We start from the raw sequence: 17356 nt of genomic DNA, 5'->3' as shown, positions 1-17356 counted from the left end.
GGGAGGAGGGCTCTGAGGGGTGAACGGTCCCAACGGGGCTACGTTGAGAGCCGCTCACTCGTCAGGGAGTCGTGCAGAGGGGCGAGAGCCGTGTCGGGTTTTTTTGGGGGGTATTTGAGCCGGCTTTGCCCCCGGTCCTCCTGTGGAATTTTTAGGGCAACCGAACGGTTGCACTGTGACCCTTGCATCACAAGAAAATAATTTAATCAAGGCCAACGCTGAGTAGCGGGCTAGGGAGCACAACTTTAGCCAGACGCACGACACGGCAAATATTTAACTCGGGGCGGTGCAAATGCTTTTCACCGCAAGCTGCAAAGTCAGAAACGACCCCCCTCTCTCTCCCGTTTCTTTTGTCGTCTGTTTGTTAAAAGCCATTTTTAACCGGGTGTGAATGTGTGTTTGTGTGCACGTGTGTGTAGGGAGTGGAAGTGTGACCCGAGTTCGATTCCCGCTCACGGCCAACACCGGCGACAGTTATCTGAACCGGTGCTGGGCCTCCCCTAGGTCGACTCAGCCTCAAAAAAGTATCTGGTGCAGTGTGTAAACATCAGTATCACAGGGAGGGAAAGGGGGCCGCCAGGTCCGGTTCTCGCCACACCACCCCCTCGTGTGCCGTGCCGACCTTAATAGGTGCTCGCCAACAGCCCTGACAGTCTGCTTACAAGGCTATACGGGGGAGCTTTGCCTTTGTATGCCCGAGTCCGTCTCTGTCACCTCCTGCCACGCGCGGTGGCAAGCCGCAGGAGGGAACATGCCCGAGAGGACGTCTACCGTGGAGATGGAGCGGGCGCTGGACGAGGGAATGCTGCGCGCCGCGAGAGCTCGGGGAGGCGCTCGCCCAGCGGCGGACAGGTCGCAGCCGACCACCATGGCGGCACGGCATTTTAAAACAACCGGCATTTGCATCCGCTTGCTCTGTCGCCATGCCACAGTTCCGTCCCACGTGTGCAGACCCACGCGCTTCGCACGCGCGTGCGAAGCGCGGGTGGTGTGCGCGCACACTGCGCACGCAAGCGGCAGTGGCACGGCACGGCAGAGAAAAGGGGAACGACACGTGCTAGTGCGACGGGTTTGAGCGTGCGCGTGCGACGGGTTAGTCAGCCGGGGAGGAGGAAGTGTGCCGAGGCCCGATAGCACCGCGGTCAACGGTAGACGGCTTCTGCTCAGAAGCCGCGCGCGTGGGTTCTAAAGCGTGTGAGAATGGCGAGCGTGTACATGAGCGTGAGCGTGCGAGCGGTTAGTGTGCGTACACGATGAGTGTGCGCGTGCGCACTGCGTGCCCGGGCACGCCGACTGCCCCCGTAGCTGCCAAATTACGCTTTATATTAATAATAAATAATTCTGCCACGCAAACCGCATGAATGGCGTTACCCCCCCCCCCCCCAGCCTCGCCATTGCAATCGGCGCGAGGGTGAGATTTTTCCACTTAGCCCCAATGGGGTCGAACGATCGATTTCATTCAGAAAAGCTAAGCAACCTACGCCCCTCCTGGAACTCTCGCAGCCTCCTAGCATTCACGAGCCCTGACGGGATCCCAAAGCTGCGTCATTCCGTCTCAGCATTACCACCCGGCGGAATCCAACACTTGCCACAGCTTGACTCCAAGTCCAACTAAATAATAGGCGAGAGGAAAGCATCCACATATTGGAAGCGTGGGAGTACCCACACTTTACCGCACCACACGCGGCCCGCCAAACCGATAGCCGCGGCGGTGAACCCATGTCCAGTGCACTGCTGGGTGGACAGTGGTGGTGGTTGGTGGTGGTGGTTGGTGGTGGTGGTGGTTGGTGGTTGTGCCTGGTGGTAGCGGTTGGTTGGTGGTGGTTGAGGCGGGGGATTTGAATAAACTCGGCCGGATTCTTTCAGCTGCCGCGCCGGGAGATGGAATCGACCCCGCGCCCTCACGCATGGCAAGTCCAGCAGCGTGACGCCCGTTTGCGCCACCGTGGGGTGACGTCACTCTCCAACCCACCGGCGTGCCGAACTCGGAGCTAATTGGCACGTCTTTTGTTTACGTGACAAACCTCGCTAAATTGGATGTGTCGGGCGATGGCGTGTTTAACGACACACACATTTATATTTACGCAATCTCACCCAAAAAAAACTGTATTATGGATAATATTGGTTGCAAAAGCCTACTCCTACGTGTTCAACTGCTGCCCAGAGATGGTATGGGTGGGTGGGGTTGCCTTGAAGCTGCCGAGTCAGCAACAACTTGTTGGTGGGCGAAGCTAAGCCCGGTGGGCGAAGGTTTGTCGTCCTTCAGCTCAACAATTATCTGTTGCATCTTCAACAGTGCTGTACGTCGCTGGCCGTTTGGCGTTTTGGGCCCCTTTTGTTGGGGGTTTGAGGTGCCTGTGCTCAGCAACGGTGGTTTAAAACAATCAAAAGTGAGAGTATTTTTACGATTCGCTTATGTATTTTGAATTTGTTTGAGTTAAAAAACTGAAATGATGCTTAGAAAGGCTAAAGATGTGTACATCCTTTTTTCTGAAAACGTCAATTCTACTGCCAAACAGCGGCTCAGCGGTAGCGCGTTCGACGCTTGGCGCAGAGGTTCGAATCCAGTGGCCCCCCTGGTTACTACTACACATCTGTTAACCCTAAGAATAATAATAATACTACTACTACTATGCGCCATCTGCTCCACACACAGTGGACGTTAAAGATCCCGTGATGTAATTCGCAAAGAGTCGGCTGCAGTGTGCCACCGGCGTCCAAACTTGTCACATTCGAGAACGAGACCGCAAATCACTCGAGCGAGATTCCACACACACACAGCAGCAGCGGCGGCGGCGGCAATCACTGCCGGGCCCCCTACCGGCGGCAGACTCACTCCCCCCCCAGGTAACTCTCGCGAATTCTCAGCTGCTGAAGCTTTATAAACGTGAAACCGGACGTGCGAGTGTGATTTCGTGGGATATCAGGTTTTTGTTTCCAGGACACCCTTGAGAATTCATCGAATTTGCTCAGCAAATGGGAGGAGAGGTTGGCGGTGGTGAATCATTACCATGCCTGGGTACAAAAATGTGCCCCCACCACCAAAGACAAAGATCCCCCGTATAGCCTTAACAAACTGTTGGGTGGGAAGTGCTGTTAGCGAGCCTCAAATGAGAACCTGGTGCGGTGTGTAAACATCGCCGCTGGGGAGACAAAGGCGGCCGGGTGTGGTGCCGGCCACCCACCCCCTCGTGTGCCATGCCGGCCTCCATAGGTGCTCGCCCCCACCACCGCCACCACCACAACAAACATGCCTGGCGTATATAATTATGTAATTCGCTTGGTCATTCATCCAGACGTGACGGCCAGCCAGCAGGGAGCACTCTGACGTGAAGTCCGGTACCGTACGGACTGCAACCCGCTCCCCAGATAAGGTCGGAGTGAGCGGCTCCCCACTTGCAAAGTTCTAAGTTCAAATCCTAATTGGGGGTTGACCCAGCCCATCATCCCTCCGGTCCGGGGGTTGGTAAAACGAGTGCCACTTTGGGTGGAGAAGTCAACAGCGGTTGTCCTATGGAGAGACTCGCCCCCCCCCTCTGCCCCCAGCTCGAATGCGCCGGTGGAAAACCATCCGCACCTGGCATGGCTCAGATGCGCCAGTGGAAAATCATCTGGACCTGGCATGGCTCATATGCGCCGGTGGAAAACCACCCAGACCTGGCATGGCTCAGATGCGCCGGTGGAAGAGAGGCAACTGCAGTGGCGGTGGAAGGGCGATCGTGCGGATCACTCACGTGGAGCTTCTTGAGAAGAGCCGGGTCGGTGTTGGCCCCGGCCTTGGCCGCGTTCCAAAACTGCTTCTGCGCGGAGTAGCGATTCATCGGGCATATCTTGAAGAGGCAGTCTGAGGCGGGAGACCGACCAGCACGTGGCAGCAGGGGGGGTGGAGGGACACAAGCGCAAGGTGCTGTTATCAACCGGAGGCCCGTAGCAGCGATACAAATCATAATACATCTGTCTGGCCACGACGCAGTGAACGCACATGGCACCAGGTACTCGGTTTAAACCGAAACAGGCCTAGGAGGAGGCCGCAATGATAGCCGAGTCGAGATTTTCACCCGAGCCAACAGATCCAGTACATTGCTCTCTCTCGCACACACAGACACACACAGACCCTTGTACAGGCTGCGGCGTTGGGGCAGGTGGTGTTCGCAGGTACCTACGATGGCCAACACCGCAGCAGGCAATGTAAGGTCTGGTTTAGATCGCACTCGCCACTCATGATGGCCACGATCGGCAAGCGAACTCAGGTCCCCGGGTTCATTGCGCAGTGTCTTAGCCCCCGTCGGGGGCAAGTGCTGTTAGCGTGCACCAATTAAGGATGGCACAACGCACGAGGGGTGAGTGGCCAGCACCACGCCTGCTGCCACCGGCTCCCCAACACCCACGTCGACTCACTGCAGTCGGTGCAGGGCAGAGTTGACCGCCGAGGGGAGGCCACGACACACGACACACACACTCCTGTGTAGCCGATGCAGACCGCTGGATTGGGCAAATGACGTTACTGAGCACCGATTGAGGCCATGGCGTGGACAGCACCGCATCACCCCCAGGCAGCAACATACACACAATGCCAGGTAAGCATTTATCGAGGAGTCGAATTGCGATTGGGGAGGCCAGGCCCTGGACATACGTGACTCGCCACTCCTGTCAGCTGTGACCAGGAATCGAACTCAGCTCCCTGGGTTCAGAGTTGAGCGCCATAGCCACTGTGGGTGTCGCTGTTCGCACGCATTAATCAGGGGACGGGGAAACCTATTCCTTGCCAAAGGCCAAATAGGATCCTCAAACATCTTTTGGCGGAGCCACACCATTAGCACAACCCCGCCGCCGGCGTTATCTCCGATGAAAACGCATAAAATAGCGTGGCAAGTCAACCCTTAAAGGAGAGGGCCTTGCGGTGACAGCAGTGCCTTGAGTACGGCGCTAAAATTCTAAACGCGGTGATGTTACCAGGTTGGCGGAAACCACCCCCCCACCCCCGCCCCCCATCAGTGCGGCCAAGACGCAAGCAGTGAGGAGCAAGTGTCGTCTTGTGGGCCGTTGTTAATGGGCAGGCCTCGCGTGGCCGTGGGCTGCCCCGTGGCCCCGTGGTCCATGGGCTGCCCCCCCCCCCACCAACACGACGCTCAAGCACCGCGCGCTCCCCCAGCACCCTCGCTCGGAGATTGCTCCAAGCGTCGGGTGGCCAATGACGCCACCGCACGCCGCCGGCACGCGACGCACAGCCTTGCCGTTTGGGCCACAATGCTGCCTACAACACCGTGCGAACACTCCCCCGCTCCCCCCCCAGAAAACCCACGCACCGCAGCCCCACGTCCCCCTGTTCCCCAGCGTGCTCCTTCCGTGTCCTGACACAACCCATCGCAGGGAAACGAAATGACCCAAAAGCTGTTTCTCAATCACGGAGCTGCTTGACGGAGCTGCTTGTTGTGACCGCGCGTGCAAGCATGCGCGCCGTGCTTTTATGCAATTACGCTCGCTTGTGCGTGCGTGCACACGCGTGCGTTCATGTTTTCCTTACGCGAACGTTTGCGCGCGTTCGCCTTTTCAGTTTTATCTTCGTACGAGGAAGTTTTTTACGTTTAAAATCCACGCATATTACTTGCCACGGCGCACGCTGGTTCAGGGCAATGGACACTGTAGGTATGTTGAACGTCTTTCGGGACGTGGGTTGCGCACGGTGCCAACCGTACTAAACGGGGGTGCGTCGGAAGGACAACAAACTATACACAAAAAGCAGTTGGGAAAAAATAATTTTTCAACTTTAATTATTTAAAAGTGCATAGCTAAAGGAAAAGCGTTCCAGACGTCCGCAGAAGCGCATCTGAAAGCGTCACGTTGACCGATGAGGAGAGGTGGCCTTGGGCAGGATATGTCGTGAGCAGGGCTGATAAGACACCTAATACACGAAGAACCCAGCAATCCAAGTTCAATTAAGTTACGTTCAGTCTATAAGGGGGATCTTTTTGTTTGTCTGTTTGAAAGTGTGCCAGTGTATGTGTGTGTGTGTAAGTGTTTTCCAAGGTTCACATAAGTGGCGATTATCTAAACCGGTCCTGGCCATCCCCTAGGTCGACTCGGCCTTAAACGAGTACTTGGCACGGTGTGGGGAGACAAGGAGTAGGCGGTGGCGTGGGGTCTTTGTCTGTGTGTGTATCAGCCAGTGTCTGTGTGTGTGTATTTCTTTGTCTGTGCGTGTATCAGCCAGTGTCTTTGTGTGTGTGTCTCTTTGTCTGTGCGTGTATCAGCCAGTGTCTCTGTGTGTGTATTTCTTTGTCTGTGCGTGTATCAGCCAGTGTCTGTGTGTGTGTATTTCTTTGTCTGTAAGTGTTTACAAATATGAAGGAGCTGCCACATTCCTCGGTGCGACTGAACTTTGCCGACGTTGGGCCAACGTTGAAGTAACATCGGCATGTTTCTAGGGTTCTCACCAATGCCGTGTGGTACACGGGGACCAGCCTTCTCCCGTTAACATGAAATAAAACCAACATAGTCACGGCCAAACTCATTAGAAAACATTTCTTTGGCCAGAGAAAGCATGGGAGAGCGTTAAAAACAACACTTCCAGCATCCATCTTCAGAGCGTCGGCCTAAACAGAAACTCGATCTTTAAACATAATAACGAAACACTGACGTGGCACGCTCGCGATGTTAATGAGAACGGAGACCCTCCAGCCGACTCGAAGTAGCAAAAAAATGACAAGATTCGTTTCTCGTTACGTAACGCTTACACGTCGCCGTGGGAGTTAGCGAATGTTACTGGCGCCGTGTTTGCACAAACGAGTAGCTGCCCCAGACGGGAGGCGTATTTACTTTTCAGTCGGGGAGTGTTAGTTTTAGACAGAGTACCGCCGTCTTTAATGCGGCGAATCGCATCTCTCACACATCTCTCACAATTGCCCGAGGAACCACAGACGGGCTTGGAAGGGAGCGGCCGGGCGGTGAGCCGGCGTCAGCAACAGTTGCCCGAGCTCCTGCAAGCCTCTATATATCGAGGTGTTTTCTGGCCAATTGACGAGCGCAACGGACGTGTTGGAGGAAACCGGAGCACACGGAGGAAACCCACGAGGGTGCAAGCGGCCAACAAACACTCTTATCTCATGCGGCAGGGACAGATAATATTAGTCTGCACTTTGCGGACCGCCTTCTCCAGGAGAGCCACTGTATGACACCTCAATGCCCACGGGGAGGCAGTTGGAACAGATGGAAATGAGTCCGTACTTGCTGTCGGACATGGACGGGACAATTTGCGACAAACCCATCGACACGTAGCGGCGCCGACGACTCCGTCGGAATTGTCGCGATTTGGGGCCGCGATGCAAATGAGCGGCCTCTAGTGGCTGCAGGGGTCACACGAACCCATTACGTACGAAGACAACGATGCAGGCCAGCGCTCGTCACCCGTGTTCAGACGGGCGGCCACTCTCGTCGATCTGACATCAGCATGAGGGCCGCCACGCATCTGAAACCATTTGGGGTTTGACAGCACGATGATGGCGGCGTTTTCACATTTGTGTATTGTCAGGGGTCGCACGTCAGGGGCCGCACTAAAGGCCACCGGGGGCCACCAGGGGCCCACGGGGCCTTGCCGTTCGCAGGCGAACAGAACCATACGGGTCCTCACCGGCACGACTCGATGCGCGCGTCGCCATCGTAGGGGAAGCGACGCTTGTGCACTGCGCATCTTCCGTTAGCATTTGGCGTCAATGCCAGTGGAGAACGGCGGTGGCGGGGAGCGCAGATGTGGCAACGTGGCAGAGAACAGTGCGACTGGGCACGGAACGCGCCCGTGAGGGAGAGGTGGTAATAAAGACGGAGCGATGAGATCAGTTCTTGTGCAGGAGTGAGGCTGGACTGTGGCACTGCTAGTACATGAAGGATGGGGAGAATTTTGGAGAGGGGGCCTTCATCCAGTAGATCATGACCGATGCTGCGGATGGTAACACAGCTGTATAGGGCCTATAGACCTTGTTTCCATAGACTAGTGTAGCACCCTGACTTGTGTGGCATGTACCATAGACTCGCACAGGAACCACAGACTCGCATAGGAACCACAGACTCGCATAGGAACCACAGACTCGCACAGGAACCACAGACTCACACATGAACCACAGACTCACACAGGAACCACAGACTCACACAGGAACCACAGATTCGCACAGGAACCAAAGACTCGCACAGGAACCACAGATTCGCACAGGAACCTCACCCGCACAGGAACCACAGATTCGCACAGGAACCACAGACTCGCACAGGAACCACAGACTCACACAGGAACCAAAGACTCACACAGGAACCACAGACCCGCACAGGAACCACAGACTCACATAAAACCCATGAACTTATATAGAATTCACTTTAAAAAGGCACAGACGGACAGAGCTAATGCAGTAACGCTGTCAACCTCATTTGGAAAGCATTTAAATGAAACCAGATTCAGTGGGAATCAAGGTTTCAGGCAAACCCGTTGACCCCACGCTCATCGGCTTTCATAACAAGATCAGAGTAACCTTGTGATTCACGCATGACATGACATTTAAGCAATAAAAACGTCACGTTTTAGTTTATTTCATTTATCAAGAACCTTGAGCATTTGTCAAGAATCCTTAAATATATGAAGTGGCCAGCGTAATCCAAAATAAACCCCTACAAAGTTAATATTAAGAATAAAAATACGGTAACTATATTTCACACGTACAGCCATTCGTGAAATCAACTGGCAGATGAAGGCCTCCTCGTATCGTGGCGTTTGTGGAGGGAGGGGGGATTGCGTGACCATACTTCACCAAGCTGGTCAGTGAGGGCTGGCGAAGGAGATGGGGGTCCAATACCAGTTCAGTTATCATTTTGCCACCGATGTTAGCCGTCGGTCGAGAATCGAACTCGGGTGGCTCAAGTTCATAGCGCAGTGCGCTGGACACTGCGGCAACCACTCTGCCCCAAATAAAATAGAAAAAAAAATCACAATATTTAACACAGCAAAGCCACACGGAGTCTCGAGAATAATTTTCAGGAGGGTTCCTGCGTTTGGATGTTTGGCCAATTGCATAAATGAAGAGCGTTTGGTTTGATTGTGGGAGAACCCAGAGAGGGTACAACCCAGATGGCTGGGACGCCATCACAAGAAGAGAGGGAACACCACGTACGAAGAAGGAAGGCGTTGGATGTGGAGTCACTGGGGTGGAGTCCGAGAGGCAGGGCCAGACAGAGGTGGCGGCTTCAAAGTGGCGAGCCGGGGATGTGAAGGGCCTGCGGGCGGTGGACGTGGAGACGATGGCCCAGAACAGGAGTGAGCGGGGAGTGAGCGGGGAGTGAGCGGGGAGCGACGCGCAGGAAGACAAGAGCCCACAATGGTGGGGAAATAATGTCAGGAAGAAAAAAATAATAATTATGAACTCGATTTTCTCATTAAATATATTATCTCCGCGCCGCTGCCACAGCGGCGTAACGGGTGAAGCAGTGGGTTCGCAGTCCACAGGGCGCCGCTTTGATTTCCTTCCCAAGGCGCGGCCAGTTGAGACAAATCAGCAAGTCCCGCAGTGGTGGGGTAAAGTGCGGGTAGCTCGCACCTCTCCCGAGACAACTTCGCCATCGTTGGCAAAGTCGGCCAAACCGCACTCCCCGCTAGAGCTGGCCCCTTCCATCAGCAGCGGCGCAATTGCAGGGCTGTCCCTTTACCTTTTGCGCATGACAGCGCCGGCGAGCGCTCGCGATGACATCGCACCCACAGACGAAGGCACGCTGCGCTGGCGGGGCGCCCAGGACGCGCCGTCTCCGCCAGACCAGTTTATCTTGTTTTGAGAGTCCCACTTTGTTTTCACTTTTAATCTGGCGCTCCCCCGAATGAGCGGCGAGTCCAGCAACGCTGCCATCAGCGCCGCCGCAACCTCGTGCCTGCGCTGCCCTGCTGCTCACGCGGCGTCCTCAATGTTTCGTGTGCGCTCGCTTGGACGCTTTCGTTGGCACGCTGCTGAGGCCGATGTAACAATCGTACGCGCTCGTTGTTAGTTTTAAACGTGTAAACAAATAAAGTCGAGTTTCCGCGTTTCTACGATGCATTTGTGGGTACGTACAACATTTGAGCGGCGTAAGCAATGCGAACTGGATCCAACTGGGAGTTATGTAAATGCGAAGTTGTTGAGTAAATATCATGGGCAGAACTAAATGGAAGGAAGGTCATGATTGCCAATGTCTTTGAGAAAGGACACAGCAGAGAGAGAGATGCACGGAGCAGTCTTTGATGATGAATCATAATATAAAGTCCTTTTATCAATCCGCTGCTGGATGGATGAAGACTAATGCTCCAAGTTAAACTGTGTTTTTTCTCCACACCGAAGTTGAATAACGTTGATCATCTACCGCACCTCCGCTGAGCACGGTTGGCTACGTACGGTGCGAAAGACGTTCAACATGCATACGGACAAAAAGGTTATTCATACCTGCCTACTTACCTACATAACCTCCTCATCTACCAACCCCCCTCCTTCCCTCCACTCACCTACGTGCCAACACGACCTGCTTGCGTACCTACCTACGTAGCCGTGCAATGTCGGGGCAACGTTGGCATGTGGTTGGAACCGTCGGACCAACCTTGGCCCAACGTTCCACATTTACCGGGTACCTGCCTGCTGACCTCCCTGTCCACGTAGCTACCCATACGCAGCGCTGACAGGCCGAGATACGTGCGTGACACTCGACACGCACAATGCGAATGTTCACGCACATTGGCCGGTGCATCGAGGCGTCAACTCGCTGGGAAATTCAGCATCAGGGGCGAGCGTTGGGCGAGAGGCTGTTCAAGACAAAGTTCCCCCGTATAGCCTCGTGGGACTGTTGGGGCAAGTGCTGTTAACGAGCACCTATGAAGGCCGAAATGGCACACGAGGGGGTGGATGGCAAGAACCACGTTCGGCCGCCTTTGTCTCCCTCGTGGCGATGCTCACACATCACACCAGGTACTCATTTGAAGCTGAGTCGACCTAAGGGAGGCCCAGGACCGGTTCAGATAGTCGTCACTGGTGCTGGCCATGAACGGAATTCGAACTCGGGTCGCCAGGTTGATAGCACTATGTTTACCTCCCTCCAACTCGCCCTGCAGCCTTTCACAATATTTGTGCACTGTGGATATCTTTTAAAGCACTTTCCAGGCTAAATACCTGCTTAGCTTCAGAAAATCTGAAGAAATTAGTTGCATCCCGCGCAATATTACTCGCTGGTTTGGAGCGATGGTGCCCTGGTGAATAATTGCTACAAATAGGATTTAGCCCCTTAACAATTATTATGATTAATGCACAGGCCACGGCGAGCACACGAGTGGCGAGTGACATCTGAAGCGATCCTATGCCACGGCCGCTTCAGCAAACCCGCACGCACCGACCGTCGCGGCGAAGTCGTCCGGTCAAACAGGCCGACACGGCGCGGGGACAACAACGTCCAGCGGTGGATTGACAAAGGGGGCTCCAAACATGTGGGTGAAGATTTGACAACTTGGAAAATGACACCACAGGCTACTCAGTTGGGATTATACGTGGCCCCAAAGTGGCGAAATGTTAACTACCTCGCCTGGTATACAGGAGGGTGTGAGTTCGATTCCGACACTGACGCCTGCTGTACATGTGAAGTTGGCATGTCTCTCTCCCCGAGCCCACGTGATTATTTTATCCGGGTCCTCCGGTTTTTCCATCCACATTTTTAGAAACACGCGTTTAGAGAATTTGGCTGCAAAAATGTCCACGTGACGATGAGCCACTTCGTTGAGCTGAAAAAGAGCTGCATAGCTCAGTGGGCCCTACGCGGTAAAATAAAAAATAGTTTATAGTTTTTAAATAGTTCAGTTTACATAGCAATCACCGCCCCCATTACCGGCAGCGGACTAATGTCCCCACGAGGTCACCGCTTAAACAAAGTCAAATTGAACCCTGACACTTAAAAAGTATTTCAATTGGTATTATTTATTTTGTATTACAGTATTCTCACCTCCCGTGTGCACCGGGCATGCAAGGGCGAACGGATGTTCTGGTTATTGCGCAATGCTTTGGAATTTGACGGCACTGCCTACATTAGCTTCTTAACAGCATTCGTATGTACGTAGTATGCGCGCGCACACACACGCACACACACGCACACACACATACAACAACAACCGCCATTCGCCACTAAGTGGCGGTGACATCACCACCACGCTTGTGCCAGGCCATGTGCACCTTGAAGCCAAGTGAAGTGTCGAAGGCCCGCTGGCAGGAGGTCACGGGGCAGACCCAGATGCCACAGGTCGACTGACTGAGACGACTGGCTGATACACCACCTTTGCCCCCTACTGTGCCAACTTGCTGTGCTTTATCCACCTGGCGCTCCGCTCGTTGTTGCGAGCGTCACTCCTCCGCCCTCCATTATTGTTGGAGGACGACTGCCTCCAACTGCCTCCAACTGCCCAGTAGCGTCCTTCACGAGCCTCCTCCACAGAGGCCGATCTTGACACCGCTGGTACCGGTCATCGGCAAGTCCACTCAGCTCCACATCCTCCTGTACCACATCACTCCATCTCTTCTCTAGCCCGTGCCGTGCCCGTTTAGCCCCCTCCATCCGGCCGAACAAAAGCTGTTTAGGCATGTGGTGGCTGGGCATGCAGGCTACATGGCCCAGCCAACGCAGCCTTGCCTGCCGGAGGAGCTCACCGATTGGACTTTGTCCAGATCTTTCAAGGATTTGTGAGCTCCTCACACAATCCAGCCTGGTTAAACCCAGGATGGATCATAGACAGGCCAGCTGAAATGTTTCTAACCGGAAAAGATGTTCCATCAGGGGGGTCCACGTTTCGCAAGCGTAGAAAAGGGAGAGAATGACTGTGGCAGAGATGACCTGAAGTTTCGTGCGGAGCGACAGACCAGGTACCTTCCACACAGCGTTACGCAACCGATTAAGAGATAATGCCGCTCGACTGATTCGGAGTGAGACCTCTGCTCTTAAACCGGAGCCGGTCATGAGCACACTGCCCAGGTATGAGAAACTCTCCACTCTATCCACAACTGCCCTATCACCAATTGGGAGTTGTGGGGGTGGAGTGTCCAATGGTACAAAATACCCAGGCAGGTGCTTAGTTTTGGTGGGGCTGATGGCATGGCCCCACCTCTTAGTGGCAAGCTCCAGGTTCAGCAGCAGCACCTCCAACTCCTCCTCTGAGTGAGCAGCAATTACCAGATCATCGGCATACATAACATGGTTCAGCAATAGGGAGCCATCCCTTGACCGCACTCGAGCATCGATCGATCAGCCTCCCATTGTATCTGTACCAGATGGAAATTCCCCGGTTGCAACTATTGAAGGCTTCACGAACTAAGTGGTCGAAATAGATATTAAATAATGTGGGAGCCAGATGACATCCCTGTCGCACCCCAAGGTGTACAGGGAATGGCTCCGACTCCCGGCCACGTAGTTTTACACACATACACACACACACACACGCACACACACACGCACACACGCACGCGCACACACATGCACGCATGCGCACACACATGCACGCACACACGCACGCACACCCATACACACGCGCACACACGCACACACATGCGCACACACACGCACACACATGCACACACACACACTCACGCACGCACATGTATTTTTGCTTTTCTTTTTACCAATTTCTATCCAAATGCTGCTATCGGCGTCTTCCCATCAGAACTCTTAACAGTGAGCAGTGGACTACCCTGTGCAAGCCCCCCTCACCCCCGCCCCGTCCCCAGAACACATTTAGTCACGTAGGAAGGGACGGTGAGAGGTTAAGTGGGTGGGTGACAGGCTGAGTGAGTCATTGAGTGGGTGAATGGGTGAGTGGGTGAGTGAGTGGGTGAGAGGCTGAGTGAGTAGTTGAGTGGGTGAGCGAGTGGTTGGCTGAGTGGTTAAGTGGGTGAACTAGTGAGTGTTTGAGTGGTTGATTTGGTAAGTGGTAGAGTGGGTGTATAGTTGAGTGAGTTGCTGAGTGAAATTGGACAGGGGGCCCCATTTCATTCCTTGCACCAGGGCCCTTTCTCACCACGAAGCACCATTGATCACACGAGGGTAGAGGGAAGCGGGGAAGGGGGTCTCACCTCTGAATTTCTTGGGAGGCCGAGTAAGATCCCCGGCTGCAGGTTGCACGACGCATCGATCGTCTACGAGCCTGAACAAGGGGGAAGATAGACGCACACACGCACGCACACCTTAACAATGACAGCAATCTCTGCATTTACGAGGAGCTTAATGAAACGCCTCACCATCTCGAAGCGCCTTACGACATTTCTGCTCAACAATTCGAAGGGGGCACCCCCAGTGGCAGCTGTCCGCGTGCGGCACAAGGTGACTCGGTACTGCCCCGCCGCCGGTGGGCACGAGTCTGTCAGTAGGGGGCGACGATCGCTGCCGTGTGCGTGCGTCATCCCAGATTGAGTGATTCTGCGGTGCAAGTGTATTCAGCCGTGCGACCGCTCCAGATGTCACTCGCGACCGACGTTAGCCGTGGCCGGGAACCGTGCTCAGGGTCTGCGGGTGCGTCGAGCAGCACGCCGCAATCCACTGCCCCACAACCGGTGTCGGTCAATCGTGCCGCTCACGTCACCGCAGACGGGACATTGTCCCACCTTCTCGACGTCATCGACGCCTTCATCATCATCGTCGTCGTCATCATCAGCGTCAGCATCATCGTCTTCTTCATCATCGTCGTCGTCATGATGATGAGCATGGTCATCAGCATTGTCAAAGGTGTCATCATCATCAGCTTCTCATTATCGTCACCATCACCATCTAATAAGACGGATTTACAAGAAGCTACAAAGACCCGCGTCGTTGCGTCTGCTGGGGCCTTTTCCTGTAAATTGCACCGCCAACTCCAACCCCCGATAACTGTTTCCAAGAAAAAAAATAGTCCTAATGCGCAGCAGGCCTCTGGAATTAAACTGCGACAAAACCCGAGCCGGCTAATTGAAGCAAGGCGGAACGGAATTGACCGCCCAGTCGCTGGCAAGGAGGAGCGCAGGGGATGAAGCGTGGGGGGGGGGGGGCGGGGATGCCACACGTTTGTGCGTACTCCGGCCCTCCACGCCAGGAATTTTATTTCTCAAGCCAACAGGCGCTTAGCAACTGCGGTGGGAAGAGAGTAAAAGCACGGGAGAGAAAGGGAGCGAGCGAGCGAGGGAGCGAGCGAGGGAGCACCCTCCGTAACAAGACACACTTTGACCAAGGCACACTTTGACGCAGATCCCTCCTCCTCCGTCGCGAAGGCTCACTTTGTGCACCGTGTGGCCAGGGCTACGGAATGCAGAAGTCGACGCTGCAAAGGAGCAGAATAAGAAGCAGCGGCGGCAGCGGCGTCGGTTCCCCGCGGTCGCGCTGCACACGACAGCTGTCCGGCGTGTGCTTTCGGGCTGTGCCCCCGTGTTACCCGGCGCGATGTCCGACGTTCCGCGCCCGGTGCAAATACGGGAAAAGGCCCGGCAGACGATCTTGGGACACCGCTTATGCATTTTGCCACGAACGCCTTTCATCGTTGAGACGACGACGGTTACGAGGACGGCGATGATGACGACGGCGGCACGGCCACACGACTGCGCCGGGAGCCCCGCGGGCCGACGTTTCACTCCGCGTGCCGCAGTGCTTCTTCACCGAGCCGAACTTATTTTGTTCCAAAGAAGCCCCAGGGCATGCGCAGTGAAACGTAAGGCGTCGTGTCGAACGGCACGCGCGTCCCCCCCCCCCCCCCCCCCCCCACGAACACGTCGGAGGGATGCGCAAACGCGGAGTCGTGTCGGCAACAGAAAACCACGATATGGGGTAATCATCCAGGACGTTCAAAATGGGAAGCAATTTTGGGTCACAATTTCTGACTTTTATTGTGCCAGGGGGGAAGGGTGGGGGGGGCAAACGAGGCCACAGAGATGAGGAGGATCCAGTGAGATGAGGACAAAGATCCCCCGTGTAGCCTTAACAGACTGTTGGGGCAAGTACTGTTTGCGAGCACCTATAAAGGCCCGTACGGTACACGAGGGGGTGGGTGCCAGCACCACGCCCGACCGCCTTTGTCTCCCCAGTGGTGATGTTTACACACCACACCAGGTACCCCTTTGAGGCCGAGTCGACCTAGGGGAGGACCGGTTCGAATAATCGTCACTGGTTGTTGGCCGTGAGTGGAGATCGAACTCGGGTCGCCGTTGTTCGTAGAGAAACACACAAGACACACAGAGACACGTGTGTGCATCCAGACAATAGATCCCAGAAAAGCTGCATCGACCCATTGGGGAAAGTAACGTTAGCGAGCACCTATCAAGGCCGGCACGGCACACAAGGGGGTAGTCTGGTAAGCAGCACCATACCGGCTGCCTTTGTCTCCCCAATGCTGATGTGTACACTCCACACAAGGTGTTAATTTAAGGCCGGGTTAACCTAGGGGAGGCCCAATATTGGTTCTAATATCCCTTCGAACTCATGTTAACTGTGGCCAGAACTTGGGTCACCACCAGCGTTCGCAGCGCATCACGCTCACCGCTACACCACCGCTCCCCACACACAGACAGGGCTCCCTATTCAACGGTACAGGCTCGAGGGAGAACAGAGACAAGTGCTGTTGGCGAGCGCTTATTAAGGCCGGCACGGGCACACGAGGGAGCCGTGTGGCAACACGACATCACCAGGCCGCCGCCTTTACGGCAAGTCCCGGAGCTCACACCCACGCAAAGTGTGCGAGCAAGTAGCGGTCAAAACAAATTGAAAAGGAAACTGACTCACAGGGTTCAACCGATGTGTAAGAATAACAAAAAGGCGGGAGACTGCATTGGGAGTGGTACAGCAGCACCGACACCCACAACAGCCTCTACCAGACCATTGGGAGACACGTGCTGTTAGTGAGCATCTATTGAGGCCAGCACGGGCGGTGTGGTGACCAACACCACAGCCCGTGAGAGTATGCCTCCCCAATGCTGTTGTTTAAACACCGAACCAGGTACTCATTTTAAGGTTGAGTCGACCTCGGGGAGGGCGCAGAACCGGTTCAGATCGACGTCAGCCGTGGTCCGTATTCGCTAACGCAGCGCAGTGCCAACCGCCGTGCCACCGCTCCGCAGGAATTCATTCCGCGTCGGGCACCGCGCCAAAGACACCGCTCGGTACGCGACGCCGGGAACGAGCCGTGGAGACGCCACATCGTGGGGACAATCGCCGGTGGTGGTGGCGGCGGCGTGGCTCGGGCCCCTGGCTGGGGTCAGAGGGAGGTCCCTGTCAGGGGGCCCTTTAAAGACCCCCGGGGCGAGACTGTGGCGGGAGAGGCATCTGGGTAATTGAGCGCAACAATGTCGTAGCCTCGGGAGGCGGATTGTTTCGCGCG

The 17356-nt window shown here is 55.1% G+C and overlaps 1 protein-coding gene across 1 annotated transcript in view; it reads right to left on the bottom strand.

Annotated features, from left to right (window-relative positions):
- The window catches only part of LOC133356515 (inositol 1,4,5-trisphosphate receptor type 1-like), a 75130-nt gene that overhangs the window by 47214 nt on the left and 10560 nt on the right, over window positions 1-17356 (bottom strand). The window contains exons 2-3 of the mRNA XM_061574058.1: window positions 14094-14164; window positions 3735-3844 (exon numbers count right to left, since the gene is read on the bottom strand). Coding sequence (XP_061430042.1) covers window positions 3735-3844; window positions 14094-14164 — 181 coding nt within the window. The remainder of the gene's footprint in view (window positions 1-3734; window positions 3845-14093; window positions 14165-17356) is intronic.

The sequence above is a fragment of the Lethenteron reissneri genome, chromosome 54 (genome assembly GCF_015708825.2).
Source record: "Lethenteron reissneri isolate LAM-NWPU_2019-01 chromosome 54, ASM1570882v1, whole genome shotgun sequence".
Taxonomy (NCBI): domain Eukaryota; kingdom Metazoa; phylum Chordata; class Hyperoartia; order Petromyzontiformes; family Petromyzontidae; genus Lethenteron; species Lethenteron reissneri.
This window is presented reverse-complemented; position numbering and strand designations above follow the sequence as displayed.